This window comes from Sparus aurata, chromosome 24 (assembly GCF_900880675.1).
Source record: "Sparus aurata chromosome 24, fSpaAur1.1, whole genome shotgun sequence".
Classification (NCBI taxonomy): domain Eukaryota; kingdom Metazoa; phylum Chordata; class Actinopteri; order Spariformes; family Sparidae; genus Sparus; species Sparus aurata.
In genome coordinates, this window is record NC_044210.1 from 5,114,891 (window position 1) to 5,142,777 (window position 27,887).

The following is a 27,887-nucleotide window of genomic DNA, read 5'->3' on the forward strand; positions in this document are numbered from 1 at the left end:
AGCGGGTTAATGTCGATCAGACACGGTCAGAAGTGAAGGCGGACCTGTGCTTATACTGCACTAAACATCAGAATGAAGGGTAAACATAAATAAGTGGCATGGAAGCACTTTAGATTGACTGCTCTGCTGCACCAGTGACCATAGTATATCCATACTGATTAAAAATGCTGCCGTGGATGGGAAAGCAAGCAGCACATTTCTCCTGCACTCTGCTCCTGCCCTGAAATAAAAGTGGACTGAAGGGAGTGTAAAGATTCACAGATATGACGTCTGTTTTAACAAATGGGTTTGAAAAACTCATTGATTATCGTGTAAAATGGTCATTATATAAGCTCTTAATCCTCTTGAATAATTTAGACATTTATTAAACCCTATTTTATCATCGTTATCGCTACCTTTATTCAAGCTCGAAGATCGTTAAGGGCGGGCCTGCATTTATAACGATGTCGATTAGCGGTTTAAGACGGCACAAAAGACGCAACCTGTTGAGAGATACGGAAATTCAAACCATTGATTAAAACAGGTATATGAGTGCAGTTAATTCAAGATACACTAAAGACATGGAGACTTAAAGCAGATCTTCCAATTTCATGTCAAAGTGGAAGAATTTGCAGTGAAAGCCAGTCATTGCACCAACTTCGAAAAGGACAAATGAAGCAGAGCAAACACACACAGTGGCAACATTCCCAGTAAGGGACGACCACCAAACTTTTATAAGCATCACCAGTGCCAAACCTAAGAGCAGAATGATAAATAGCATTCTGGAAGAAGGAACATGTGGAATAAAAAAGGTGGCGTATCTGCTTCTTCTTAACCGGTCCCACAGTGTTAGTGGAATGATAGACCGCCGGACTGTTTTTTTTTACAAAAAAACCTGGCACCTATATTTCCCACAATGCAATTTAACCACTGAGTGACATCACTGGAGGCAAAAACGGTAATACAAATTTTTTTCGCATGTGCAGCTGTACCTAACGCGCGTAAAAACACTCCGCAATGTGTGAAATTGTTTCCCTTATAAGGGTGGAGGCAGAGGCATGCCTGTAAATCACATCACCATAACCCAAAACTGAGAGAGAGACAGATTTTATTTTATGACTATAAATTCCACGGTTCCTTTTACAGTGGGGATAAAAAAAAGTTATTGCTGTCATCATTTCTGTCCGCATTTGGAACAAGTTTAAGATCACTGAGGGCGAAAGTTGGAGAAAGTTAAAGGAGCGCTGTGGATTTTTCTGCAGCTGGGTGGGCAGAGCGAGCAACACAGTACGAAATTCTACCATCCAACATGATTTTAAGAACGCCAGGAATGTCACAGGCGGCTCGAGATGATGCACAAATGCAGGATTATTTCATTAAAAGCCACAAACTAAACACAATTTACTATTGAAGTCACTTGAAAGTAAACAAGAAGTTCCGTCCTTTGGCCGAGGCGTATTCTGAGATGGACTGATCTCTGCAGCACAGGTTGAACAGCCTCCTGTTGCCCCCCTCTTTACAGTCACAGATTTTGCGGATGTGGGGGTTGACACCACCACCAGTGACGGAGGCTTTGATGAGCGCATCCGGCTCCTCATGGCCTCCAATGGCCTGCTGCAAATGTCGTGAGGATGATGCGTCTGACCTTCAGATACTTTGACGAGACTTCTGCCAAAATCCTCAACCCCAGAGCGAGCCTGCACTGGATTTCAGCACGACCACGGCTGCTTCTGGACGTCACGGGTCTGTCAGAGCTGCATCCTCGATGAGTGCGAGATAGGTTAATAAAAAGTCTTGTTAGGTAGGTCGGGGCTACTTCTGCAGAAAGTAAAACCGCCTCCTTTGAAGAGCTAATTGCGACTTTTAACACATAGCTGGTCTGGGCTCAGTAAAAAAACCACTGCACTGCGTAACCCCAACAGGGCCAATCATCTCTGGCCAAGATCCCGAACACAAAAAAGGGCAAAATAATGAAGCTGTGAGCAGATGAAAGAACAAAGAAGTCAGTTCGGATGGGTCGCTCGGTGCCTGACGTACACCACTGTGCAGCAACAAAAAGAGAGGGGACCGCTACTTAGCCCACATCCCAATTAGAAACCAAACAAAACACAAATCTTCTTAAACCTAAGGGAATAAACAAAAAAAATGATCAACTCATAATAATGATGAAATTTAAGCCCTGGGTCAGACGGAAAAAAAACATGAAGCTTAAATAACTGTCGATGTGTGGAGACACTGTCTCTGAGGAGGACGTGGAGGGGGAAAGTTCTTTAAAAATGTACGTACAGTTACTAATGACCTGCTCAAACAATGCAGTCAGTAATGTTATCCAAGTATCGCAATATCATGTTAATGTAACGTGATTACTTTTAGTTACTTTTGGATGACCGCAATAGTCAACATTGAAAAAAAGTAGACGAGAGAAAAGAAATATCAATACGATGGGTTAGGGTTAACCCTTTTATTTAAACCTGATATTGCACGCATGTGTATTTGGTCTCACTAAGACCTGAGTTATGTTGTGTAAGACTCGTGAATTATTGTCATGTTGCATAGAATTTTTATTTTAGAATTGTAATTGTTTGTAATCCCGCTTTTTACTCAATCTATCTGTAATCTAATTACATCTTTTTGCTGTAACTTTACCAGAATACAGTTACCTTTTAAACTTATTAACTGTATTTATATACTTGTTTTAACCAGTGGATTGAATTTTTGTAGCTCTCAACGTGCTGTATCTTTTATGACATTTTAATCGACATCCTTATAACTGAATGCCTGCCGTTAACGACCTTCGAGTTTCGATGAAGGTAATAATAACGACGGTAAAATAAGGTTCAGTAAATCTGTAATTTATTCAGCGGATTAAAAGCTTATATAATAACTGTTTCACGTGAAATCAATGACTTTTCAACCCCATTCTTCTCATACGTATGTTAAAGACAGACTTCATATCGGTGCATCTTTACGCGCACCCATAAACGTGTGGTACAAGTCAAAAAATATGCAGCCAATTTGTCATTGTAAATATTGTTCGGAATGTATTATTATTAGTTAACCACTGGGACTGGCGTGCTGTGTGGTCTGGCTGCGCCCGATCTCATTCCGGTCCATGGGGAAAAAAACACATACAGGTAGTTTGTTTTTCTTTAAACCAATCACATCAGTCTTGAGGTGCGCTAAACCGGGGAACCAGCAACAGTGTCAGTGCAAAATATCATGAGGGAGAACCTGATTTCCACTTGGGGAGACGAGGTTTAAATAGTCACAAGAGAGAAAAAGGTAACATCCAGGTTACTGTCAAGGTAACCTGCATTATCATCGTGGAGGTTTTCTGCCACAGAGGTTGCTGTCATTCCCCACTGGGACGTGGATTTTACCATGCCAACAGGCTACATGTGGTGAGTCAGACTGTGCTCGTCATATTCCCAGAATACTTGATTTTCACACGCCGCTAATACGCAAGTGGCTTGTGTCATTTCCATGTCCTTCCTCCCTTCCTTGTTGCAAAATCCGAAATGAGTCCAGATGTTTGATGTGAGCACAGATGGGAAATTTCTGAGTCCTTTCTCTGGCGTCTCCGTCGTTGTTTTGACCAACTTCCTGCCACGATATTGATACTGACATTTCTCTTTCCCACCAACGACCGTGACCTTTGCTGAGCTCACCAGAAAACAAGATTAACCAATATCTGGTGGACTTTAGCGAATGTTATTATTGTGCTGCAACAGTTAAAATACAATTTTTTGTTGAACCCGCCACGTCATCTGTGGCTTTGCTTCACGAGAAAGCTCTTTTGTATAACTTGCTTACGAACAGACAGCTGAATTATTTCTTTCTTTCTTTTGGCATTTGTGCTCTAAACCACGAAGCTGACTGTGAATGACCTAAAATTGATCCTGCTGTAGTTGATTCCGGTTCTCTTATCTGCTGTATCCTGTTCCTGTGCATGTCCTAGAGCTCGAAAATGGCTGCGAGAGAACCTAAAAATGATTCTGTGAACATAACAAAGCCGGTGGATTCATCACACGACAAGTGCGCGCGCGAGAAAAAGCGCACAACCGCTACACATGCTGACTGTGATTCATCCTTAACGACTCTGAATAATGGAGTATGAATGGAGAGGTATTAAATGAACTGGAAGTGCTCCTATGATACCTCCCCCCCCCCCCGACCCAAGACAAGATTAAGAGGAGGCACCTTCCTGCATGAGCAGCTCCGCAAGCCCGGGCTGACTTCCACGCACGGGGCTTGCCGGGGACGCTGCCACGGAGCGAGAGTGTCAATTTTTAAAAGAGCATCTCTTTCCTCTGGGCTGGAGGGTGACAGATAATGCTTTTGTGCATTACCGAGAGGGGAAGGCCATCCATCACGTGGACGCGTCGGCCTGCGCGTATGTGTGTGCGTGTACAGTGCGCACGTGGGCTGATTGTATGCAGGTGGCGTGGCTCTCCTCAAGGCTTTAGTGTGGTTGTGGAAGGGGTGGAAGGGGTGGAGGAGGGGGGCGGGAGCTGGAGGCCTTGCGGGTAGATGTAATGCAGGCAAAGCATCTGGAGACAAGGACTCTCACTGGTGTCAAGCGGGGGCGGGTTATTTATTTGGCTGGGGGTCGTGGGAATAATGGAAGCATCTTATTGCTGATGAAGAACTGATCCTCGCAGACACACTGCAGCGCCGGCGGCGCGCTTCGTGTCAGAGGCTAGCTTTTTCAGCGACAGGGCCGATTGGTGGGGAGGAAGGAGACACGGCAACACAATAAAAAATACTTATATATATATATATATAGGCAGTGCCAACACACAGAGAAGATATTCATCCATATTCATGAGTTACGGGAGCGTTTTTTTGTTTTTTTTTCCTAATGGCAACATTTTTGACAGTATCACCAGCGGAAACCTCAGCAGGGAACGAGAGTGTGCAGCAGGAACGCTCGCATTCTTTCTCCCTTTGCAGGGGGAAATATCAGGTAAAGAAAAAAAAAAAACGATCATATTTTGGACACAAATTGCAGGAAAATACAGGTGAAAAGCAGTGAATTTCTATGCGCATAATTTGCAAAACCTTGTGTATTTTTCACTTCTTTATCGGGGAGAAGACCCACACAGTACGGTACGGCACTTCCTGTTTAGCCAGGTACTGAGAGGGAGGTAGTTTGACCGGCTGAACTTGCTCTGTTTAGCACGGCATGCTTTATGGGCGGCTAACGTACGACGACGCCGATGCTAACGCTGCTCCTGCCTCTTGTTTCCGTAACAACTAAATGTGAAGGGGACAGGCCTCAAACCAAAAAAAAAACATGGGGACTAAACACATGGGGACTAAAAGTGCACACACACACACACGACTAATATAAAACAGGCCCATACATGCGAACAACAATACAAACATCCACGCAGGTGTAGTTCTAATTTCACACATCCATCCGGGAGCGACCCACCGGTCCACCTCCTCTTGTTATTTTCCCGCCCCGTGTGTGTGTGTGTGTGTGTGTGTGTGTGTGTGTGTGCAGAGGACGGGGCAGGTGGTGCGCGCTCCCCCCTGGTTCCGTCCTCTGAGAGTTATTACTGTTACAAATAATCCCACGATGACGCCGAGCGCAAACAGTTTCAAAAATAAAGACGGGATATTGATTTGATATTTGCGGGACGGCGTTCGCGAGGTGGGGGGTGGGGGGGGGGGTTTTCGGTCCGCTTGTTTGTTGTTCCTTCCCAGTGTATATATGGAAACTGCAGCGCCGCGTCTTTGTGTGTGGCCTTGGTCATGGGAGGAAGGCCTTTGTGCAGCTTGCTTACACTACGGCGATGTGTTTACTTGACTCCCCGCTTGTGCCCCAGTGGCTTGATGCTGTTATGTCTCCAAGGGCCAAAACTGTAGCTTGAGAGGGACTGATAAGCTGATTGAGCAGGCCCCCTTTTTCCTCCTCGCCGTTTGGTTATTACGCAGAACGATTGTCTCATTTGTGTACAGTGTATTTTCTCCGTTTTACTGCCTTCTCTCTCCCTTTCCTCTCTAAATCAGTGCACTTTTTTATGAATATTTTCCGAGCCGCTAAAGCGCGTGGGAGCACGGGGGGGGGGGGGGGTTTTGGGCCCATACAACTGTGAGATTCACCCCCGTGATATAATAATTCAGGTGAAAGACGATAACGCGGAAAAATGAGAGGAACGCGCAGAGATAAATCTCCAGAGCACTCTGCAAATGTCCCATGAATCTACCCCCATGACATCATTCAGCGTGAGCCTCTGTTTGTTGTTATGAAGAAGGGTGTTTGCGCGCGTGCGTGTGTGTGTGTGTGTGTGTGTGTGTGTGTGATGAGATAGAGAAAAAAATAAGGGAGAGGGATTGCTAAGTTGGCGGTTTGAATGATGTTTAACTGGAGCTCAGCACAGTTGAATGAGGCTGTAAATCCGCTTTCTCCCGGGTGCAGTTACTCAGAGCGCCATGGTACAGAACTATCAGAGAGAGAAGGATGTCACCACATTACTGTCGCACGCACACAGACACACACACACACACACACACACACACACACACACTCTGCCTACCTCCTACAAGGCATAAAATATAACCCGTACCATCAACAGCAACCCACTCAGAGGATTGAGGATATAAACAGAGCTCAGAGCTCCATCCCACATTAACCAAACACAGAGAGCTTCTCCTCTTTCGAGGCTTCACATCTACACTGGCCTCTCTGGCACGTAATCTCTCCCTGCCACATCACTCTTCCTCGCGAGCTCAACACCCCTGATGATCAATTCATGAAAACAACAAGACCGACAGCTACGCTCTCGCGCCAGAGTGAAAATCAAGCGTGCCTAAATAAAAAACGGAGGGGAATAGTTTTTATAAGGTCAATGATTTTCTCCTGCTATGATAAAAAAAAAACAAGCCAATCCCAGAACACCCCTCGCCCTTACATCGTAGCCCTGGCCCCGGTGGATGTTGGAGACCTTGCGCTCCCTCCCACCTTCTGTTTGAGGACGCCCCAACGATTGTTTTTTTTCAGATCCTCAGGGAGATCTTTGCCACGAGGTGCCATGTCGAACTTCCGGTGACCAGTATGAGAGAGTGTGAGAGTGTGAGAGAGCGCTCCCCATGCACACCTGAGACCTTGTAACACTAACGAGTCACATGACAGCGGGGAGGGGAAAGTGGCTAATTGGGCCCAACTTGGACATTTCCACTTAGGGGTGTACTGACTTTTGTGAGATACTGTATTTAAAAGTTGCTGCACTTGGTACGACTGCTCTGATATCAGTGCAGACTGGCTACAGGGTAACAGTAACAGCTTTTATACGATGACTCGATTGTTAGTGTGAAGTTGTGAATGAACTGCAAGCGTCTCCTCTTCCTCCATCAGACAAAAATGGTAAGTGGCACTGTGCGAATAGCAGGGTTGCCACAGTAACGCAAGAGAAATCAACCACAGCAGAAGGCGGCACATTTGGGAATGTCCGGTCGCATCTGCGTACGTGAACGCCATCGGCAACCGCTGATGACATGCGAGGGTCTTGAAGGGTTGTCTCATTTCACAGGGGAGATTTTCCCCACTCCCCCTTGTGACTCCGTTCGGAGGGGCGAGGCAGCTTGAAAATGAGGGGCAGGGGCAAAAATAGGCAGCGGGGTTGAGTGTTAATGACTGCAGACCTTTCTCCACATTTAATTAAAACTTCACTTGAGGGCATTTATCAGAGCAAGAAGCACCAGAAAAACATTCCCTATATCGGTTTATTTACCGCCGAATTTCTGCCAACGTCGTGACGCGGCGCCCAACCTTGTCAAAGAGGAAATATGGCGGGCGTTCACACGAAAAGCCGCTCCGTGAACACACGTTAGTCGTGAAGCTAATTTGATTCAGATGAGGAGATTTATGTGCCGAGCCGAGGAGACTCGGGAGGTTGTTTTTTTGTTTTTTTTTACGAAGGGTAGAATCGTCAATTATTTTGGAACAGATGGGTCTCAAAGTGCAATTGAATTTGATTATCGTCTCAATGGAATACATAATGAAAGAGCCCTAATTTGGAGAGAAAGTTATGAGAAGGCCATTTCAATTACTCCGCGTGCTAAACTCGGGTACCAGCGTCGCACAAACGATTCAGGCGTTCGGATGATTTTCCATTCCTTATTTTTCTTTCTTTTCTTCCCCTTTAATGACAGCGAGAGTGAGTCGTGATGAGCGCAGCTGTTTATTTGCCTGTTTCTGAAATCTGCCCCAGCTGCGTTTCTCGAAAAAGCGCGTCGCCTTTGTCGCCGTTAATTGATTAGCACTTTCCACCAAACGCAACTTTGTTTTTCGCTCCATTATCGACACGCTCGTTCGAATAATGACACGCCTGGCGACTCGGCTCCGTTGAAATCTTTTGACAGATTCCGAGCGAAGGATTGTCATCCGCGCCGGCACCGAGCAGATTATTACAGAAGCTCTGAGACGTTTTTGTCCGAGAACATTCAAATCCTGACAGCCTGTCAAGTGTGATCGCTTTCCTTTACTTAACATGTGATTGACAGATTCGTTTTTGGCTCAGGTTCGAGAGCTCACATTGATTAAGGTTTCACAGAACCTTCTTGATCTGTTTTTAGAATCGACTTGTGTTCAATGATTTGAGAATCATCAGTGTTTTCTTCGAGCACTGCCAACATGATCACTCTTTCCCTCCTAAATACCATCATAAAGACTCAGTCGCTCGTAGGTGGACCTCTGACAAAACCAGAGAAGGTTAAGAGGAAGTTGATTTGTGTGTGGGGTAACTTTCGCAAAACTTTCAAATCCCAGCGCAGAGTTTGATGTGACTTCCTATCCCACATTAAAGGGCAACTCAATTTTTAGACATCAAAGTCTGTTTACAGGTGTTGGGGAGTATTACTGCTTATGGGAAATAAGTTGTATAAAGCTTAGCAGGCTTCTGCAGACCTCTCCTCGTCTGCGCTTGAGGCTAAACACTCGAGGTTTCATTAGTTGCTCCTCGCGAAAGCGCTGGAATCCTCTGACTGCTGGAGTTGAATTGCAGGTAAAGCGTGCATCTATTTTCCACGAGTCTTCCTTCTGTCGATTGGGATCTGTCAGTGGTGTAGAAGTGCAATGCTTAATCGTTGGAGCGCTAACATACAATGACATAAAAGAGCTTTTATGTAATTGAACGTTTACTCAGTGGCTGCTTTATTAGGCACGCATGGACAACAGCTCTGCAATAACGATCCATCTTTTCAAGTTTGTACTGTTCAGTTTTTTCTGACATCATCAGAAATGCATCCATTCCATCATGCTTTTATTACTGAGGTCATAGCTAAAATGACAATTCCCCCTAATATCAAAAATATATGTTTCTCCTCTTGCAGTGCTATTTATCCATTCGCTGTACAGATGCCTGCCTCCTCTCTGGTATAACAGAACTGGATTGCAATTGGCTTTTTTTTTTTTATTTAAATGTGATATTGTAGTGGACTACATGTATTGCATATACATGAGGGTAGCAAACACCTCTTAATATAATGCAGTTCAACCATCACCATTGAGTAAGACCTCTATGCAAAAACATATAATCTAAAGGTCCCGTATTGGAGAGGGTAAGGTGTCTTCATAATCATGAAGATGGTCTAGGTGCTGTCTAATTACTGGAAAAAATATCAAAATGACGTTCACACCCCAGCCAAGCCGCAGCTGATGTGTAAATGTGATGCACATGGCCTGCTCAGGCCTGTGAGAGTTGACCAATCGGGCAGACCGGCCTTTCTTCTGAAGTTTTTTTTTAAAGAGACAGGCACAAAACAGGGTGCTCTGACCAAGGGTGAATAGAGGTGCTGCAGCAATGGACAGTATGATATAAATCAGTAAAGCATTGTCTGTTAGACACCCAAAATAAAGTGTAAAGCTCAAAATTATTACACACTGTGGGGCCTTTAATTAACTTGTCTATGACGGAGCAGTTGTTTGGGATTGCATTAGTTTGTATAGATGTCCCTAATAAAGTGAGAGTGTGGTATCAGTGGTGTAAGAGATTTCCTTGGGAAATGTTAACATGTCAATTGAATATTTAAACAGGCCTACAGCACAGATCTGAAGATTCCTCTTAATAAGAAACTCTACAATCACTTAAACAATACAATTAAATAATAAAGAAATCCCATCTCAAGCAGTACTTCTACCAAACAATTCTTGTCTCTGACGTCAAGCATTTGAACTGCACCACCTTCACTCGGACTCCACCACAAACACTTTTAGACAGATGGTTCAAACCCACAGCGAGAAGCCTCCCACCATGGCAGATAACAAGTTTCTTGGGCTATATAGGGCAAGCATGACTGTAAACACAGCAGCCCCAAGTGGAGCGAACAGGTGGCCTACCACATAGGACCTCTGGTCACGCTGCGTCCACGTCAAAAGTTCAGTTATGAAGAACCGCTCAAGTCTTTTCCGTTGCTCTGTACCATATGTTGGCATTCAATATGAGACGCTTCCGTGAAAGCGAGTCCGGGGCTCTGCGCCCCAAGCGTGCTGCTGAGCCTCCCAGCGTGAGGCTTTAGCTTCAGTCTCGCAGCATCCAAAAGCATCAAATCACCCTCAGCATCTTTTTATCAAGTTAATGTCCTCTGTGCTGCCTGACAATAGCGAGAAAGCTGGCCTAGTTTGGAGCTCTGAACGCAGCTTTTCTCATTCCGCTCATTTCCTCCATGCATTTGTTTTCCGAGGCAGTATCCTCTGGTGGCGGGGAGATGATAATGTCACGGAGGAAGGAAAGTGATGGTCTGCCTGGTGTTTATACAAGACTTTGGCATTTGTTGTCATTGGGTCTGGCGTCATTGGCAGGCATGTTGCCACAGAGCCCCTCTCTATCCTCCATCCTCCATCCTCCACGCACACACACACTCCCCACTCTGACCCATATAGGTGCTTTGAACCGCTGGCAGGCCCGACAAGATTATCTGGGCCCCCTTCCCAGGAAGACCATTGGGATGTGGTTTGCGTGGTGGTGGGCGTGCATGTATGAATCAGTCGGTCTCCGCGTGTGCATGTGTACACGCAGCGCCGCTGCAGCTTGTGACAGCACTCTGGATGCTGTTGAAAGAGTTGTACGGTTCAGTCCCCAGGTGGATCTCCTCTTCAGACTGTCACCGAAGGTGCACGGAGGAGGATATGGAGGATTTCAGAATTTTGGATTTCTCAATCTCTCTTGGGAAGGTATAATTCTGTGTTAATAACATTCTTCATGACTGCATTCCAAGCTCTTCCTGAGACCTTGATAGACCATGCCTCACCATGCTAGCGATCTGCGAGGAGCCTCTGGGCGGTGAAGCTAAAGGGAGGTACTAAGCGATAAAGTTAGAAAAGCAAACAAACTTTCCCCTTCCCAACTGCGACGACTAACGCGCCGCTTGTTTGCCCTCTCCTCCATCTTGATTACATAATCCCCCAGATTAATTAGCTGTGCGTTTCAGTCACTTCCTGTGGCGCGACCCTCAAATCGGCTCCCTCCGCAATCTGGCCTATCGACTTACAGGGTGCCAGAGCTTTTTCTTTGAAGGCCGCCTCGGCTTCAGAGGCGAAAGAACTCTCTGATCTGACGGCTAAAGGAAAGGGCCCCTGCAGTGTGCCGTTACCAGACTGATAAAAACCTAGAAAAACAACATTTGGGTACCACACACACTCCCAGGGAAGGAGGGGAAAAAAAAGAGAAAATTAAGAATAATTTGGTTGTGAAAACAAGAGGTGGTATGGAACAATGACAATCTGGCTCCTTTGGTAATTTCCTGTCGGCGTTCATTCCTGTGATGTGGTCGTGACTGTTCTGCCGGGATCAATCAAACCTGCGAGCAGATGGCATCGCGCTCCTCCGGCAGACTGGGGGATTGTCTGTGTTTTTTTTTTTTTCTTTCAGAGGTGGTAATTGGCCCGCTATGTCACGGACCGGAGCATGCTAACAGCCACTGCCACCGCCGCTGTGCAGCGACAACACGTGTAGTTCTGCTTTATGTGGCCCACAATGTGGTACCTGTTCTACAGGCTCCATTTCGCATCAGCTCAAAGTCGCGTTAAACGTTGCTGTAATTAATAAGCTGCGATAACGGTCCTCTTCAGTGAGGAAAAACACATTTCAGAAGCGCATACAAGCGGAGAAATGCACATTAACTTCGGCTCCATCATTAACCTTCCAAGCTGCGACTGCAAAAGCCTTCACAAGCCCCCACCATTCTGGCATCCAGGACACCCTTAGAGTCAAAGATATCACATTCTGGATCAGAAACGCTGTATTTGCTAACCGGGGCTTGCATTTAGGTGCGGGAGGCTTATGTGGGTAAATGGAACCGTGTGTGGGGAGACTCAGCAAGCTGTATAAAAGAGAAGCAGAGTAATTGCATGTGCACCGTATGAGCGTGTGTGTGTGTGTGTGTGTGTGTGTGTGGCTGAGACGGCGGGCACTTCAAAGCTTTGATGTTGAAGCTCCTAAATGAGGGCCACCAGAGGTCCAGACTAATGGGACATCATGGGGAGATTAGAGGCCAAGTGTAGCTGGCTGACAACACAACATTATGTATGTATGTGTATGTGACAGAGAAAGAAAGCGGGAACATGAGCGTGCGTGCGTGTGTGTGTGCGTGCGTGTGCGCGATCACCCGTGTGTATTCTTTTTTTGCAATTAAAAGTGAAAGTTTGGCTCGGAGTCTCAGATGGAGTTCGCGGGTAATTGGACGGGAAGTGTTTAGTTGTGTCCACAACTGCTGCAGGAAATGTCGAGAAAACATCATTCAAACTTCTTTTTTTTTTCTTTTTGGTTCTTTTGCACATTTTAAGAAAAATCCTTGCCATTTTTTTTTCCAGTATGGTATAAATCCTTTATTAAATAATCATAACAATAATTATAATAACAATCATAAAAAGAGCATTTCTGTACAAAGACCCCTTTAAAACAACAACAACAGCAGTCCGAGCAGTGCGAACGGGGAGGGAGGGGGGGGGGGGGGTCCTGTCCTTTTTTTAACGTTGTTTGGTCCTCCCAGGCAGAAGGGGTGTGGGCGGGGGGGGGCGCGCTGTGACTGTCACTGTCACTGTCAGTGTCAAATCACTGTATCTGATACTGGCTCCAAAGGCAAACTGGATCCCCGAGGCTCCAAGGCACTTTGAAGAGAGTCAGTGGGGTCCAGAGAATCGGGCCTCTGAGGAGAGGGACGGCTTGTGTGTGTTTTTTTTCGTGTGTGCATGGCGACGGTAGATGGGGTGAAATGTTGAGTGCACGTGTGTGTGTGTGTGTGTGTGTGTGTGTAGTAGGCTCTCAGCAGCATACATTGTTCCCTTCATCTTTGCGAGCGCCTCTCGGTACGTGTGTGTCCAAAGTTTCACGTGTTTATCCGGAGAGGGCGTGTATTCATGTTCTGTATACACGTCTGTATATACAAGCGATGTGATGTGTGTGTGTGTGTGTTAGCATGTGCGCGGGAGGGAGACCATTTCGCCCACACTCTCCTTCTCATGGCTTATGAGTCCGTTCAGAGACTTTCTGATTGGTTCACAACCATCCCTCAGAATGCCCACCTCGCCAACATAAAGAAAAGCCCCAAAAAAAACAAAAACGTAAGAAAATAGGCGACAGTTAGCCAGCAGGACGAGGCGAGGGTGTGATCTGTGTGTGTGTGTGTGAGTTGGGAGGGTGGGGTGGGGCGGGGCGGGGGGTTAGGTCCTTTAAATCATGGCTTTTTTGAGGCCCACGTGTAAAAACGGAGAGACCGATACCTCCTCTCTCGTCTTGCAGTCGCCTCAACGTTCCTTTTTTTTTTCTTTCCGAGAGCAGTTCGCTTTTTTTTTTTTTTTTTTTTTTTTTTTTTTTTTTAAGGCTTGTTGTGTGTCCGGGCGCACACAGTCAGTGGATCGAGAGGAACCCGTTCTCTGGCTGCGAGCTCGCTTTTTTTTTTCTTTTTCATCGCGTTTGGTTTTTTTTGTGTCCTCGCGAATAGAAAAAAAAAAAAAAAAGCACAGGGAGAGCATCGCCCCGGTTAGAGAGAGAGAGAGAAAGAGAGTCGGGGGAGTTTTAGTGCTCTGTCAGTCATGGGGTCTCTCTCTCTCACTCTGTCTTTGTTTCTCTTTCTCCTGTGGTTTTTTTTTTCAGTCTCTGCCCTTAACAGCAATCCATAGGTTGCACCGACCAAAGCTCCTTGACCTTTCGCCATTAACCACAATGTAAACATGACCTTCTCTTTGACAGGAACCAGCGACAACTAAATCTAACAATAACTCTCCCTTTCGTTTGAAAAGAATGTGTTAAAATGCCCCCCCACCACCCCTCCCTCCCTACCTCTACACACACGTACACTTTCTTTGCATCGTTTTTTTTTTTGTTTTTTTTCTACTTATCTTCCATCACAGACTGGCAATGGGCCAGAACGAAAACATTAAACAGAAAAGAGAGTGACGGAAAGACAAGCTTGATGGACGTGGTCGGTGACTAAAAATACCTCAGACTGTCAGGAACTAAGAGGATAACTGAGGCTGATAGGTAGCAGGAGTCTACGACGGAACGAAAAAAAATAAAAAAATAAAACAAAGCCACGGGCCACACAAAGGAGCTAATTTTCTAGGCCACTGTGTTCACATGTGATCAAAAAAGACGCTCTCTAAGCACGTTCCTAACCTACCACCTTTTTCCAACACGATGTGTTCTGACTCGGTATGTGTAGCGTACAGTTATCCAGTTTCAAAAGTAGACCTCTTACAAATCTATGATGCATTTATAAACACTTCTCTTTTGGTGGAGCAGGGATCTGTAGTTGATATGTGTAAGATTATAGTAATTTTTTGAGGCATGACATCCCCGCAACGGAACAATCCATCTGGGAACCCCCCAGTCTCTCTCTCATTGGTCGTTTCACCACAAAAGAAAAAAAAAACTACCAACACGGGACCGTGCCACGTCTTCCAAGCAGGAACAGTTCTCAGTAGAGTTCAAAAGTGGCATTCTTGTCGTCCGCGTTGTCCGGAGAGCTGCACCGACGAGGACGTAAACTGACACTAAAGTGAACTGGAGGAAATGAAGAAAGTAGCGAGAGGTTTTTTTTCCGCAAAGTGGCCGTATCTCTCCCGTCTCCTTTTTTTTTTTTTTTTGCGTTTCCTCTCCCCTCACGCCTCGGTGCAGCAGCGCTGTTGGTTCAGTTTGACCTTGTGCTTGAGGCCGTCGTACAGTTCGAAGTTGTAGTTCTCCAGGGTGGTGGAGGAGCGCGATGACAGGCCGCTGTAGGAGCAGGTGCAGTACAGGAGGAGGCCGGCGCAGACCGCCCCGAGAAGGACGCCCAGGGAGCTCATGACGATGATGGTGACCAGGATGGGGTCCAGGGTGTAAAGCCACGAGTTGTCCTTCTCCGAGACGCGCGTCACGGGAGGCTCGGAAGATGGAGACGCGGTGTTCCACTCGGGGAACTGTAAAGCTGCGAGGGGAGTGGAAGAGCAGACGAGAAAAGTTAGTTTTATGATGGACAAGCAGCGCTACAAAACTTTGCTTAACTTTCCATCAGCATTGGGTTACGCAGATCATGACTGAAGCTTCATTTTTCAGGTGAACTCATCCTTTAACCTCTGGGGAATTTGCGGTAAAAAGCGCTCGTCTTTGAGGGTGTTCGGTGGGCCGACCAGTGAATTCTGAATGAGCTCTACGGATCGAAAGGTGTCATAGTGCCTTACCTCCGCCCAGCTGGTCTCTGCCACTGAAAAGCCGTCCATCTCCAAATTCATTGGGCCTCTTAACTGTTTCTAGAGAGAAACACAGGGAACACGGTCCTTGAGCATCAAGCAAATACTGCACACAACAGTATTTACACAGCACAGGCTAGAATCAGCAATAACAGGTGGCACTGGTGATGAGTTTGCAGGATATCATAAATCGTGTTCACGTCTTGCAGATTCTGACAATTTAGAGATTTGGCATCCACACACACACACGCAAGGCTCAGACTTATAGAAAAATATGACTTTATTAATAGAGAAAGACCATTATGATACATTCCTTTCAAACACACAGTCATCACATAGCATACTGATGGCATAAGACTGTTCATTCCACGTGGAGAAAGATGAAAAACAATGTCGACGTCAAAATAACTGCCCATCGTTATCACCATTAAAACCGTTGACATCGTCGCAGTCACGTTTAAGAGTGGTGTATAAGATGATTAAAGAAGAAGAAAAACAACAACAACAACAACAACATATAAGTAGTGCTCGTGATGGTCTTGCTTCCCGCTCTGCGAAAACTAACAGCACTGCCGGGCGGTGTGTGTGTGTGTGTGTGTGTGTGTGTGTGAACTTAAAATTGATATGTGAGCGTCTGAATTGGAAGATTACAAGTGTGGTAAAAGTAGCGATGGCTGCAGCACTTTAGCGGAGCCCAGTAGCTCGAGTGTACTTATACTTTAGATTGGAGTTTTCTTTTCACTTTTTGTGAGTGTGTGTGTGTGTGTGAGTGTGTGTGCGAGAGAGGGCGAGTGTGTGCGCTTGCTGCTCTTGGCAAGCACACAGGAGTGGGAGTAGCTGCTTGGCAAAGGCCCGCGTCTAGATCTGGAGGTCTTCGACGGCCAATGGCGTTATTAATGCTGTTTCCAGGGCAACTGAGTTTGGCAGCCGATTGGGCGACGGAGGCGCGGCGGATGGGAGGGGAAAAGTGCTTACCGCAGCCTTAATAAATGTTATCCGTCCATTAACTAATTACAACCATCAGAGGCTTGGAGCGTAACGGTGTTGAGATGGACCGGCGGGGGTGTCCAGTCTCCCCCCACCACCCCCTCCTCCTCCCCCCAGGTTGATTTAAAAGCACACAGCGAGAGCGTGCCAAAACACACGTTTTTTCTTTTTAACAACGGGGAGAAAAGTTCAGCCACTAAATTGCGGCGACGGATTCGAGGCGGTTTCTGCTGAGCTGTCGCCTAGCGGGCGGTGGATATCTGCCGGTGGGACGGATCACCAAAACACAGCCCGTTGAGCGACAGAGCCAAGACCTCGATTTTCTTTCAGTCCGGGGCGTTTCGACGGAGCCAGCGTCAGCTCTCACCACTCCTGCGCTGACTGATGAGAAGAGAAAATTGGCGCCAATTTGTCTATCAGGGCTTTGAGAAATTTCACAACAAAATGGGCCTTTAGATCCAAAGATATGTTCGACGTTAGGAAAGAAGTGTCGTGTTTTATCTTAAGAGCCGTTCATGGCGTCGTATGGCACTAAACGAAAGGAACCATGCGCGGCTCTGGTTCTCATAACGTCTTGGAACGCTTCTCAAGGGTGCGCGTATACAGGAAAGCGCCGCGCTTATGGCTCCCAGCTGGTCCGGGCGGCATTGTGGGATTTGTAGGAGCTATAAATCAAGAGCGAGGCGGCGATGGCGGACAGCTGTGTCTATTTACAACCCTAAAAACAACAAGCACACATTCCCACTGAAAACACAACAAGGCTCGGGCTCGCCGCGGCTTTCATCTGGGGCGGCTCAAAGAACAACGGCGAACAACGGGAGTGGGTGGTATGGAGCAGAAAAATGGGAGTGGAACAACGTGCTTTATTACGCCAGGGGAATCAAGATGAAACACTAAACACTGAAGACGGCTGCATCCATCACTGACTGACGCCTTTATCAGGAGAAGACACCATGTTCAATCAAACGAGCCTGGTTATCTCCATTCCTGATGCGGGGACTTAAAGTATGATGGATTTGCATTCCTTTTGTTTTAAATGTGCACATGCTCTGTTGAAAAGGACAATGGGAGGTTTATTATTATTATTTTTTTTTTTTTTCCCTCCTCCGTTACAACACCCTCACTACTGGTACAACTATCACAGCTATCTCGTGTTTTTATTACAGAGATACCAAGAGCTTTATTTTCTGGGGCTTGCCAGATCATTTCTGCAGCGAGCTCTCTGAATGCCTCTCAGCCTTAACAGTTCTCTCCTCTCTCACTTGGCACTGCAGAGCTCCTCGCGTCTCTGGGGTCTTGTTTTAGCCTGTGGTTTGGCAGCTCTGGCTGGCTCTCGCGGCGGAACCGGCTCGACCACCACCCCCACCCCCCCTCCTCTTTCCAGCCCACACATGTCTGTGTGTACGTCCACGCTGGGGTCATTTTCAGGAGGACCGCTGGGGGTTACGAGGAGCCAGACAGCGCTCAATGGTCCGAAACAAGCTGTTCAGATAAATAACTTGCTCAGACTTGAGTCCTCTCATCAGGAGCAGCATAGTGTGAAATGTCAACAACAAACTCCTTAATGGGACAAAGAAGAAAACAGCAACCGAAGCTACATCCATTAGAGACAGAGAGAGAGAGAGCACAGTGTTTCTTTGCAAATGTTTTCACTTGGCAGTTTAGGACAATGTCTGTGGCACCCCTTGCGACTGTAAACTAAATGAGGAAGGGGGTTCGTCCAGTTGTGTCAGTCCCGCGGCATCTACAACGCCGATGCCGCTGACATGACAAGTTGGTGTCCTGCTCTGCCAAACATAACACAGCTAAGTGTTTCCTTTCAGCAGAGGGTACGGTGTCGGTCCCGGCTGTCCAACCTCACTGTCAGGACTGGCTCCACCCCTGGGGTGGCCATACTGGAGGACCAGTTAGAATACTGGAAGCACTGCGAGGAGCTGTGATAGGCCACTGACAGTTGGCTCTTCTTGGTGGCCAGATGTTGGCGGCAGCAACAGAGGGCTCTGACCAAGATGGCCAACGCCAGGAGCAGGAGGGCACCTCCGGCGGCCATAATGTAATACCAGTGGATGGGCAAGGGAGGCACAGGAACGCCTCCCCCTGGTGGAGAGATACAGAGTAATTGGCCAGCGGGAAAAGAGAGGAGTGGCACTTGTTTATTTTCTACATTTAATCCTTTTTCTATCCCTATTGGTCTTCATCATACGAACAGCAGGCGTGCACCTCATGTGAGCATGCACAAGCATGCCAGTTGCAAAAAAATGAAATACATCTCCAAGGCCAAAAAAAAAAAAAAAAAAAAAAAAAAATCCAAATGCATCCTTGGACTACAAGTTTTCACACCAAGATCATCAAGAGATTTGGTTTGAAATCAGTCCAATGGGTGATCCAATCAAATGCTATGCAGTTATCTTTTTTTTTTTTTTTTTGCAAAGCTCCAATGAACTGACTTGGTGTGAAACGAAAGCCAAAATAATTAGTTATAAAAGCACCCACACACATTGAATTAAGGAGCTTCCTCTTCCTGTTTCGCACTGGCACAGGAAGTCTCAAACAGCCCCCTGATAAAGTCTCAGAACCATGCAAAAAAAAAAAAACTCAGTCGGACACCACATGGGAATCCAACGTTCCAGCGCTCTCTCTCTCTCTCTCGGAGCCGATGCTGGATTGGGATTTGTTATTTAGCTGGCTCGAGTTGGCAGATTTGTTTTGAGTACATAATTTATCCTGTTCTCTGTTCTTGGGTTTTCGTTTTTCCCTTTCCTCTCATGCATCAGCCTCCTGGCCAGTCCTCTCCTCCTCGAGCCAAGCTCCGTCTCCTTGGAGACTATCTCCAAAGATCCTCTACACTGCTGCCCCTGGCTTGAACCCCCTCCTCAAAATTCTTGGTAAGAGCCGACTAACCACCCTCCAAGAAGCCTCTACTCGACTATCCAAGGCTGCTATGCAAAAAAAAAAAACAACCCCCGAGGACAGTGACAAGCTAAAAAAAAACGAAGCCCACATGTGCCATCCAGAGCTGCTGTGGAGAGCCGTACGACCAAGAGAATGTCAAATTGAACTAGGGAAAGTGAAGCAGAGCCGAATACATCCTGATTTTTGGTCCGTGTCACATAATTACAGAGGGAAATGGTGCGTGCTCCCGCTACTTCACACTGCACACACTCATTAGACAGAGCTGAGTTAGGGAGAGGAGAGCGAGACACCCCGTGCTTGCCGCTGCTCAGTCACTCTATCTGATTGCTTTCCACTGGGGACACTGGTGTGTGTGTGTGTGTGTGTGAGCCGCGATATTAATGTGTGTGTTTGGTGCATGTTTGTCAAGGGTTACAGGCTTCCAGCGTGAGGCGTGCGCGTGAAGGCGCAGGAGTGGAAAAAAGCCGAAGAAGTGCACACACATCACATTGAAACCCGCCAAGCTCTTATCTTATTGGAAGACATTATGAGATGCCAAAACACTAACATCAATCTCATAGAGTCCCCCAGGATGCTCTAAATATTTTTCATGAGGCAGACAGTTATTTAAAACCCTTCAGGCTGTGTCAAGGCAGCCGAGAACTGAGAAATCCGTAGCTCTTTTTCAAATATCCGACTCCGTGAGGTGCGCTCGATTTAGCTCGCCTCGCACGCGGAGTTTGCTCTTTGGAGACTAATCCTTTGTTTCCACCGAGACTGACAAGGTAAGACTAATGCACAGCAACACATTACTGGAACCATCTCATTTTCCGACTAGGTTAGAGTTCGGGTGAAAATTCAGTGGGCGTTTTTTGCAAATTCAACAATTAGGATTTTCAGCGAGGGGGTTTTTCTCGCATTTTGTTCGGTGATGTCTACATGCCGGTGGTGGTGAGATGGATCCGGCCCGTGCCTCACTCCCAACATGTCAAACACAGCAGCCTGTGGTTCGGTGGCCCGAGGCGTCTTGTAGTCAGCCCCCTAGCCCCACTTCTTGAAATGCCCCTTTGGGTCACACACAGGACTTTCCCCCCGTGGAACCAACATTTGTGTCCCATTTGTGGGCGTCTAGATGAATTTGTTTTTCAGTTAACATACGTAAATTAGGTAGCGCACAAGTGACATGAGTGAGTTTAGTCATTTAAACCCAAAGTATGATCTTTTCCTAAACCTAACCATGTAATTTTTTTGGCTAAACCTAAGCAAACTGAGAGCGTTTGACCTTCATAACAGTCTGAATGTCAGCAACTTTATTTTGAAAGTCCAATTCGGAGCCTTTCACGCGCAAAACTTGAGCGTCATTGTTTGAAGCGCAAGGCCTCGGACCAAGCTGCTGCATTAAATGATTTGGGAGTGAGGAAGTGTGGATGAATCGCTAGTTCAAACATGAATAAGCTGCTTCACGACCGGTCAAAAGTTCCTAGCAGCGCGGTTAATCTGGGATCACACAGCTCCGGCAGACTCAAGCCTCCGTGTCGCCCGCTCGGACTGGTCGTTTAACGGTCCGGACGACTTAGTGCCACCAAGCAAAAAAACCCCCAGGCTAGTGCATACCAACGGGCAGGAAGCAAGACCAGAGAGGAAGTGACATCATACCATAAAGTCAGACTCACCTGGATTTTCGGGAGGAAAGGCGGCGAAGGGTTCTGCGAGGACAGAGAGAGAGTCGGGCAGACATGGAGAGACGGGAGCAGAGAGACAGAGGGAGAGAGGGCCGTTAGATAACTTTAAATACGAGGGAAAAGTCAGCCAAATGTCACACAAATGTCACGAGACTATCAAACTCCTCCTGAGGAAGTTTTACTTAATTCCTCAGATAACTCACACGAATTATGGCATTTACTCAGCTCCTTTGCCAGAACGCAATTTTTCAAACAGTGTACATTGTGCGAGGTGGGAATTTGAGACGGCCGCGCTGAGAGTCTATAGGCTACGCGTGTGTGTGTGTGTGTGTGTGTGTGTGCGTGCGTCTCGCAAAGTTCCCTCATTTCAAGTTGTTTATCTGCGGAGCCCAGTTAAACCGGAGCGGGGAGGGGAGGTTTTTGGCTTGCTGCAAATGCACAGAGCAGAACCTTCACTTTGATTGCCCGGAATGCAGACACAAAGAGCTGGTGTGTGTCTCTGCGTGTGTGTTGTGTGTCAGACGGCGTATGTCTATGTGCGCGCGTGTCAGGGGGTGGGTTGAAAAAAAAGAAAGAAAGACGGAAACCGGCTTGGGAACTGGCGCCTTTTGGCGGGAACGCTGCGAAAAACTCAGACTGCGTCGGGTGATAAGCAGCATCCCAGAATGCTCTGGGAGCGGGGAAAGGAGAGGAGGGAAGGTAGGAAGAGGAGGAAGCACAGCAGCGCAGAGGCAGGGGGGGGGGCTGGGCTGTCATCTTTGCCTTTCGAAGCTCGAGACTCTCGTGTCACAAACACACACACGCACACGCGAAATGACTGACAAACATGACGAAACACACAACGTGTGTGCCCTGAGCTGGGGACACTTAACGCACACGCACGCATGCTTCCCCTCTATTACACCGTGCCTGCTCCCCTGCTGTGGTCCGGTTCCAAAGCACACTGGACGTCAGTCAGAAGTGATGACGGCAGGCTTTTGGCTCTGAACCACAGGCTCGGTCTCTGATCTGTTTAAGACCCTCTCCAGAGCCCCTGCCCGGGCCAGATTAAGGAGGCTGCGCTGGCGCTCGGCTCACACCAGGCACCCGGAAAAACTTGCTTGGGAAACAGCCTGTCTAGTAATTCCCTTTGACGGCCCGGGAAAGAGCTCTGTTTACAAATACGACAGAGGAGTGAGCGCGCGAGCGATGGAGGGAGAGGAGAGAAAGAGAAGAAGAGAAATCTAATGAAACATAGATTAGCATCGCAGGGGCCCACGGGGCGTTTATGGCCTACTTTTCCTATTCTTCTCCTTTTCATTTCTTCTTTTTTTTTTGCGGAGGAATAAACGCTGTCCCTCCCTCTCCTTCCTCCTTTCATCTCTGCGTTTGGTGGGCTCTTCGGAGGAGAGGCTGTCTCCGAAAAGCTGGGATGGGAGTGCGAGGGGGGGCGGAGGGGAGAGGGAGGATTCGGGAGGGGCGGGGGTGTTTATCGCTCCATGTGTGTCACTTTTTTAAGGGACCTTTAGGCTAGAAGTGGAGGAGGTGGTAGGGAAATGGAGGGAACGGCAGATTGTTGGAGGGCGAGATAACGACGAGAGGCGATGGTGAAGTCGACGGCGGATAAGAGGGAGCCGGTGGGTCCCGCTCATCTATTTTTATTTATTTTTTTCAATATTTTCGTCTGGATGGAAAATATCTTGGCAAAGTGATGCAAAACTAAAAATACAGTCGATCCCTGTCATCCTCGTGAATGTGAGGCCCCCGAACGTGTGTTTGTGTGTAACTTACGTGTACACTCTTTCAGTGGGATGCTGGAGCTCATGTGGATGTTGTCGATCCAGATGTGTCCTCTGGTGCCGTGCACAAAGAAACCCTCCATCACAACCTACCGCAGCCAAAAAAACAGGGGAGGAAGAGGAAGAGGAAGAGGAGGAGGAGGAGGAGGTAGGAGTGGGGAAAGAAGAGGAGGAAGAGGAAGACGGAGACAGGATGAAGGCGACGGGGGAGCAGAGGGAGGGGGAGGGTGGAGGCAAATCGAGAACGGGGACAAGCGGGAGGAGGAGGAGGAGGAGGAGGAGGAGGAGAGAGAAAGAGGATGAAAACTTAATACGGCGCCTGTGATTTCAAAGTTGCACTCAACACTCGCAATCATCCTCCCCTTCTCTGCAAGCGTCTTCCACTTTACTTTTTCATGAGAAACATTAACTGCTTGTGATGTCTCTGACAAATGCATCGCAATCCCCCAAACAGTCGCACACAGCCGACAGAGGCGGCGCGGCTTACTTTAGCTGCTTTTGAAGTCAAACCTGGCCTAAGGTGACAGAGGGGTTAAAAGCGACGCTCGGAGACGTATCCCTCTCTAAGCGACCCCGATTTAGACATTAAAGACACGTCGCTTTTTCTAGGGGAGACGTAAAACAGAAGGTCTGACCCACATGCCAGAAGTTTCTTTCTACCTGAAAGTCTTTAGGGGAGCGAGGCAGGATGGTGCGACCCTCCTTCCAGACGGGGCCCTGATCGTCTTTCAGCGTCCACACGACGGTCTCCTCGTTGTGGGTGTCGCGCAGCAGGACCTTGAGGTGGCCCTGGGCCTCCCCCGACAGCTGGTAGGAGAAGAGGAGGCAGAGGGGGCCCGTGTCGGCCGCCACCACGGGGCTCACGAGGCGGGCTTGCTGCTGCTCCGTCTTCAGGCTGGCGTCCATGTACAGGTAGCTGTTGAGCTCTGGAGGTAGATTTGATGGGATGAGAAATTATTAGTCTTACTATAAGTGCGTGCTTTTTCTTAATCTGGCACAAAATGGCGTATTGACGTTCGATCCTTTTCCGCATGTCCCGGCTGGAGCTGGACCCAGATGTGCTGTGGTTGCGCAGACTTACTTTGTGATTTTTTTAATTTTTTTTCTCTATATCTAAGCTTATTTACCAGCTTTGAAAAATCCTTAGAACTTCAGAAACCTTTGTCAGGCCCCGAATGGATAAACTCAGGAATACGCTGGATCAAGTGGAACATAAAAAAAACAAAAAAACCCCCCCAAAACAGTTGGCATTGGAGAATTTCCCGGCAACAATGTGCAACCAAGCTGCTTTTGTATTTTTAACACATTGCCAGAAATGAGCGGAGCTTTTGTTTTAACCTTGAGTATGCTGGTTGCTACAGTCAAACCAAAAATTGAAAAAAAAAAAAAAAAGAGCCTGATTTAATGGATTTTCATTTCAGCCCTCGAGGCGATAGAAACTAGGAAATTTTAAAAGGGCTCTGAGATCCGCTATGAATGGACGCTGCTGGAATGAGTCTGCGGCGGTACACATGGAGCACATTCACACACGTTGCATGTATACGCTCACGCGGTTCTCATCATTAATCACCACCGTTTTCACACAGAGGAAGACGCATATAAATCCATGTGCGGCCATGTACAGTACGTGTTTTCACACAATCACAGCTATCTCCCACGAACCAAAAAGAAAACTAATCACCAGTTGTTAACAGGAACGGAATCACCGCCGCACAATTGTCGCGGCGAACAATAGGGATATGACAAATATAAACACGCGGAAGAATAGAGCCAGAGCCGAGAGCGTCACTCGCGCACGGTAGCGCCACCGGAACCCCCAGCCAAAAAGACCCTCGGGGCCTATTTCTCTTCATTCCCTTCCAGGTAAATGACCTAAACAAATGGGGAAAAAAAAAAGTCCAACAAAAAAAAAAAAAAAAGAAACGCACGCCACTCCATTTGTTTACACAAGAGGATGTTTAGTTTGCAAATTGGATGCCGACATGAATTCCATTGTGAGAGAGTAAGATTGGTGAGCCCCGCTGCACTGAATGAGAGTGTGCGCTTGTGCCTGTGTGTGTGTGTGTGTGTGTGTGTGTGTGTGTGTGTGTGTGAGAGAGTGACTCAATGAGGCGTCTGGTGAAGAATTTCTTAAGTGGGCCCTGTGGGAAAATGTCCAGTATCAACAAATCTGCAGATTAAATCACCTTGCTTTATCATGGACAACTGTGTCTGTGTGCATGTGTGTGTGTGTGTGTGTGTGTGTGTTTCCTCCTCTCTGTCTTACAAGCAAGGAAAAAGCAGTCCGGGGCAAATCAAAGTAGCATTCAGGTATCTTCAGAATACGTGTGTTTGTTTTAGTTTTTTTATTGTTTCCTGGTAACGCCACAAGGTTTTTTTTCTTTTTTTTCTCTCCAACACAGCATCTGCTTTTCATCCAGAGCACCTTAACAGCGGCGTCCAGCGAGGAGGGCGTATGTTTTTTAGCGCCAGCCATGCTCGGGCTATTGAGTGACTGGGTCGATAACCTTTCGCTGTGTGTGGGCGTGCGCGCGCTCTCTCCCCGGCAGATCCGACAAGCAGTATCTGGAGGGACAAATCTTCCTCCGACTTGACAGCTCCCCTCTGCCCGCCATACGCCCAGACTCGCCTGTGTGTGACACTTCAGACAGTGAGTGTGACAGTGTGTCCCTTGGCCCTTCGCAGCCCTGGTATCAGCGCGTGTGTGTGTGTGTGTTGCGCGCCTCTGTGTGCTCTCCCTCGCTGTGCATGAAACACTTTTTTAATTTTTTGTTGTTGTGCGTACACGCCTGGAGAGGACGTGCGAGTGAAACACATTTGTGGCTCCGCGAGGCGTTTTATCGCTCGTTTAATACGCGCGCCGAAGCCTCCTCCATCGCCTCTCTGCCTCGTGTCGGAGAGAGCGGCGTCGTGCGGCGAGCCCCCCCATTGTTGTGCCTCTTGTTCGCCAGACAGCTCATAATCGAGACTGCCTCTCCATACGCGGGCACAACAGAGCATTATTAATCCATTTCACAGCGGTTCTCCTGCAGCGAGAAGCAAACAAGGATTCAATCTATGAAGCCTAGTTAGCGCGCTTTTACTAGCGGGGGTAAATTACGCCAAATAATACAGTAGAAGGTGGCTAATTCCACCTCTGTGCCTAATTACGGGCTCCGCGACCGAGGTCAAGAGGTGAGGGTATCATGGTTTCTGGCTCACGTGAGAGAAAAAGGAACCCCGCGGAGGATTGAGCAGTGACTCGATAGCAGTGAAATAATGATCTTGCAGTTGGCTGGGATTTTGACCTTTGCCATCTGGAGGGGAGAAAAAAAAAAAATCAAAGGCCAGCGCGGCGCGTCAAAAAAACGGCTGGAAATGATACTCCATACATGAAAGCCACAACCTGACTAATCTAAGCGAACCCCCTTTTCCCAATCCGACCGTGATGAAAGAAGTCGCTTTGAAGCCCCCCCCCCGTCAGAGATGGTTTTGACCTAAATGGGTTCACGCTTCAGGAACGTCTCTGCCTTTCGCCGCGTGATCCGTCGGCCCCGCCGAACACGACCCAGGTGACATCACTAAATTTCGAGGGAGGGGGGCGGGGGGGAGGCGGTGCCGAAGCTCTTGTTTAATTCTCTCCAGCTGGAGAGATGCTGAATCTTTCATGGAGACTTGCTCAAAAAGCAATGAATTCTAAAAAAAACACGGTTGTGGATAACAATCCCTTACCCTGCCTGCCTATGAAAAATTATAAATAGCGCCATAAAAAAAAAAAAAAAAAAAAAAAAAAACCTCCCTAAGCCCAGCAGGAGACGTCTTCTGTAGTTTTTTAATAACACGCCAAAAGCTGCACTCTTGATCCACGGGTATGTATAAAGGGAAAGTGAATAATTATTTCTTCAAGGAGCTTCTAAGTAGATGGAAGTCTACACAGCATCATTTGGGATGTGCCTGAGGTAATGGAGGGGCAGTAACGGACGGCTGGGAATAACTGCTCGTCTTTGGAATCTCCTGCTCTGAACTTAATTGGAGCTACTGGGTTCTTAACCCCTTCCTGCGGAGACTTCGCGCGCTTTGACACGCGGAGGCGGGCGAGCGGAGAGCCGGGCGTATGTCGCCTTGTGACACATGCGGGGCCCCCCGCGTGAGCCCGACACTGCGGCGTCGGCGTCTCCCTCCCTCCGATTCCCTCAGTTCATTTCCATTCTCATTCGCTCGGGAAGAGCGAGCGCGGCTGGCATACGCCGCCGCCGCTAAATTAGACCGGTTTCAATTTAAGGAATTATTTTAATCAAATTGAAAAAGGGGGACTCAATGAAGATACACAAGGAGAATGACTCCATTTAATTATAGAAAACAGTGCCTCGTCTAGACCCGCTGAAGTTGATAAAATAAACCTAATGCATTTGTGCTTGTGCAATTTTCTGTGGCCAAATGAAATTGCAGCTGCATACATAAAAAGCTCTGCAGCAAAACGGTCGACAGAGGCGTGGTGCAAGAAACCCCGAGACGTCAACCTGAGCTGCTAACTGCGTTGTTTTGTAAAATCACCCAGATTTAAAGCAAACCCTGCGGGTGGATGTCCGTCAAACACTCGCTGCGCTGAGAAAAAAAGAAAAAAAGCAAGCTCGGAGCCGTTCTGCTAACCAGACAGCGGCAGGTGAGTCATGAGCAAATCTTCCCGTGACTGATGAGGAGGACTCACCGTGGCTGTGCAGGGACCAGAGGAGAGGGGCGTTGGAGTCGTGCGTCCACCCACACAGGCCGTGGTCGAAGTCGCACACGCTGTCGGACGGAGGAGAGGTGGCTGCTGCGGCGGCGAAAGGAGGGGAAGGAGAGGAGGGAGAGCGAGAGCCGAGGGGCAACAAAAAAGGCATGAGGAATCATTTCAGATAGGGAAGCATTCACAGCTGC

The 27,887-nt window shown here is 47.5% G+C and overlaps 1 protein-coding gene across 4 annotated transcripts in view; it reads right to left on the reverse strand.

Annotated features, from left to right (window-relative positions):
* Nucleotides 1-13,768: 13,768 nt before the first annotated feature.
* Nucleotides 13,769-27,887, reverse strand: part of nrp2a (neuropilin 2a) — a 64,020-nt gene continuing 49,901 nt past the window's right edge. The window contains exons 13-18 of one of the 4 annotated variants that reach the window (XM_030409734.1): nucleotides 27,679-27,780; nucleotides 23,652-23,917; nucleotides 22,984-23,080; nucleotides 21,205-21,237; nucleotides 15,644-15,712; nucleotides 13,769-15,390 (exon numbers count right to left, since the gene is read on the reverse strand). In XM_030409734.1, the coding sequence (XP_030265594.1) occupies nucleotides 15,086-15,390; nucleotides 15,644-15,712; nucleotides 21,205-21,237; nucleotides 22,984-23,080; nucleotides 23,652-23,917; nucleotides 27,679-27,780 (872 nt within the window). In that variant the 3' untranslated portion in view covers nucleotides 13,769-15,085. Of the gene's footprint in view, nucleotides 15,391-15,643; nucleotides 15,713-15,908; nucleotides 18,737-21,204; nucleotides 21,238-22,983; nucleotides 23,081-23,651; nucleotides 23,918-27,678; nucleotides 27,784-27,887 lie in introns of those variants that run through there. The other 3 variants (XM_030409733.1, XM_030409735.1, XM_030409736.1) reach the window with 3 other exon arrangements.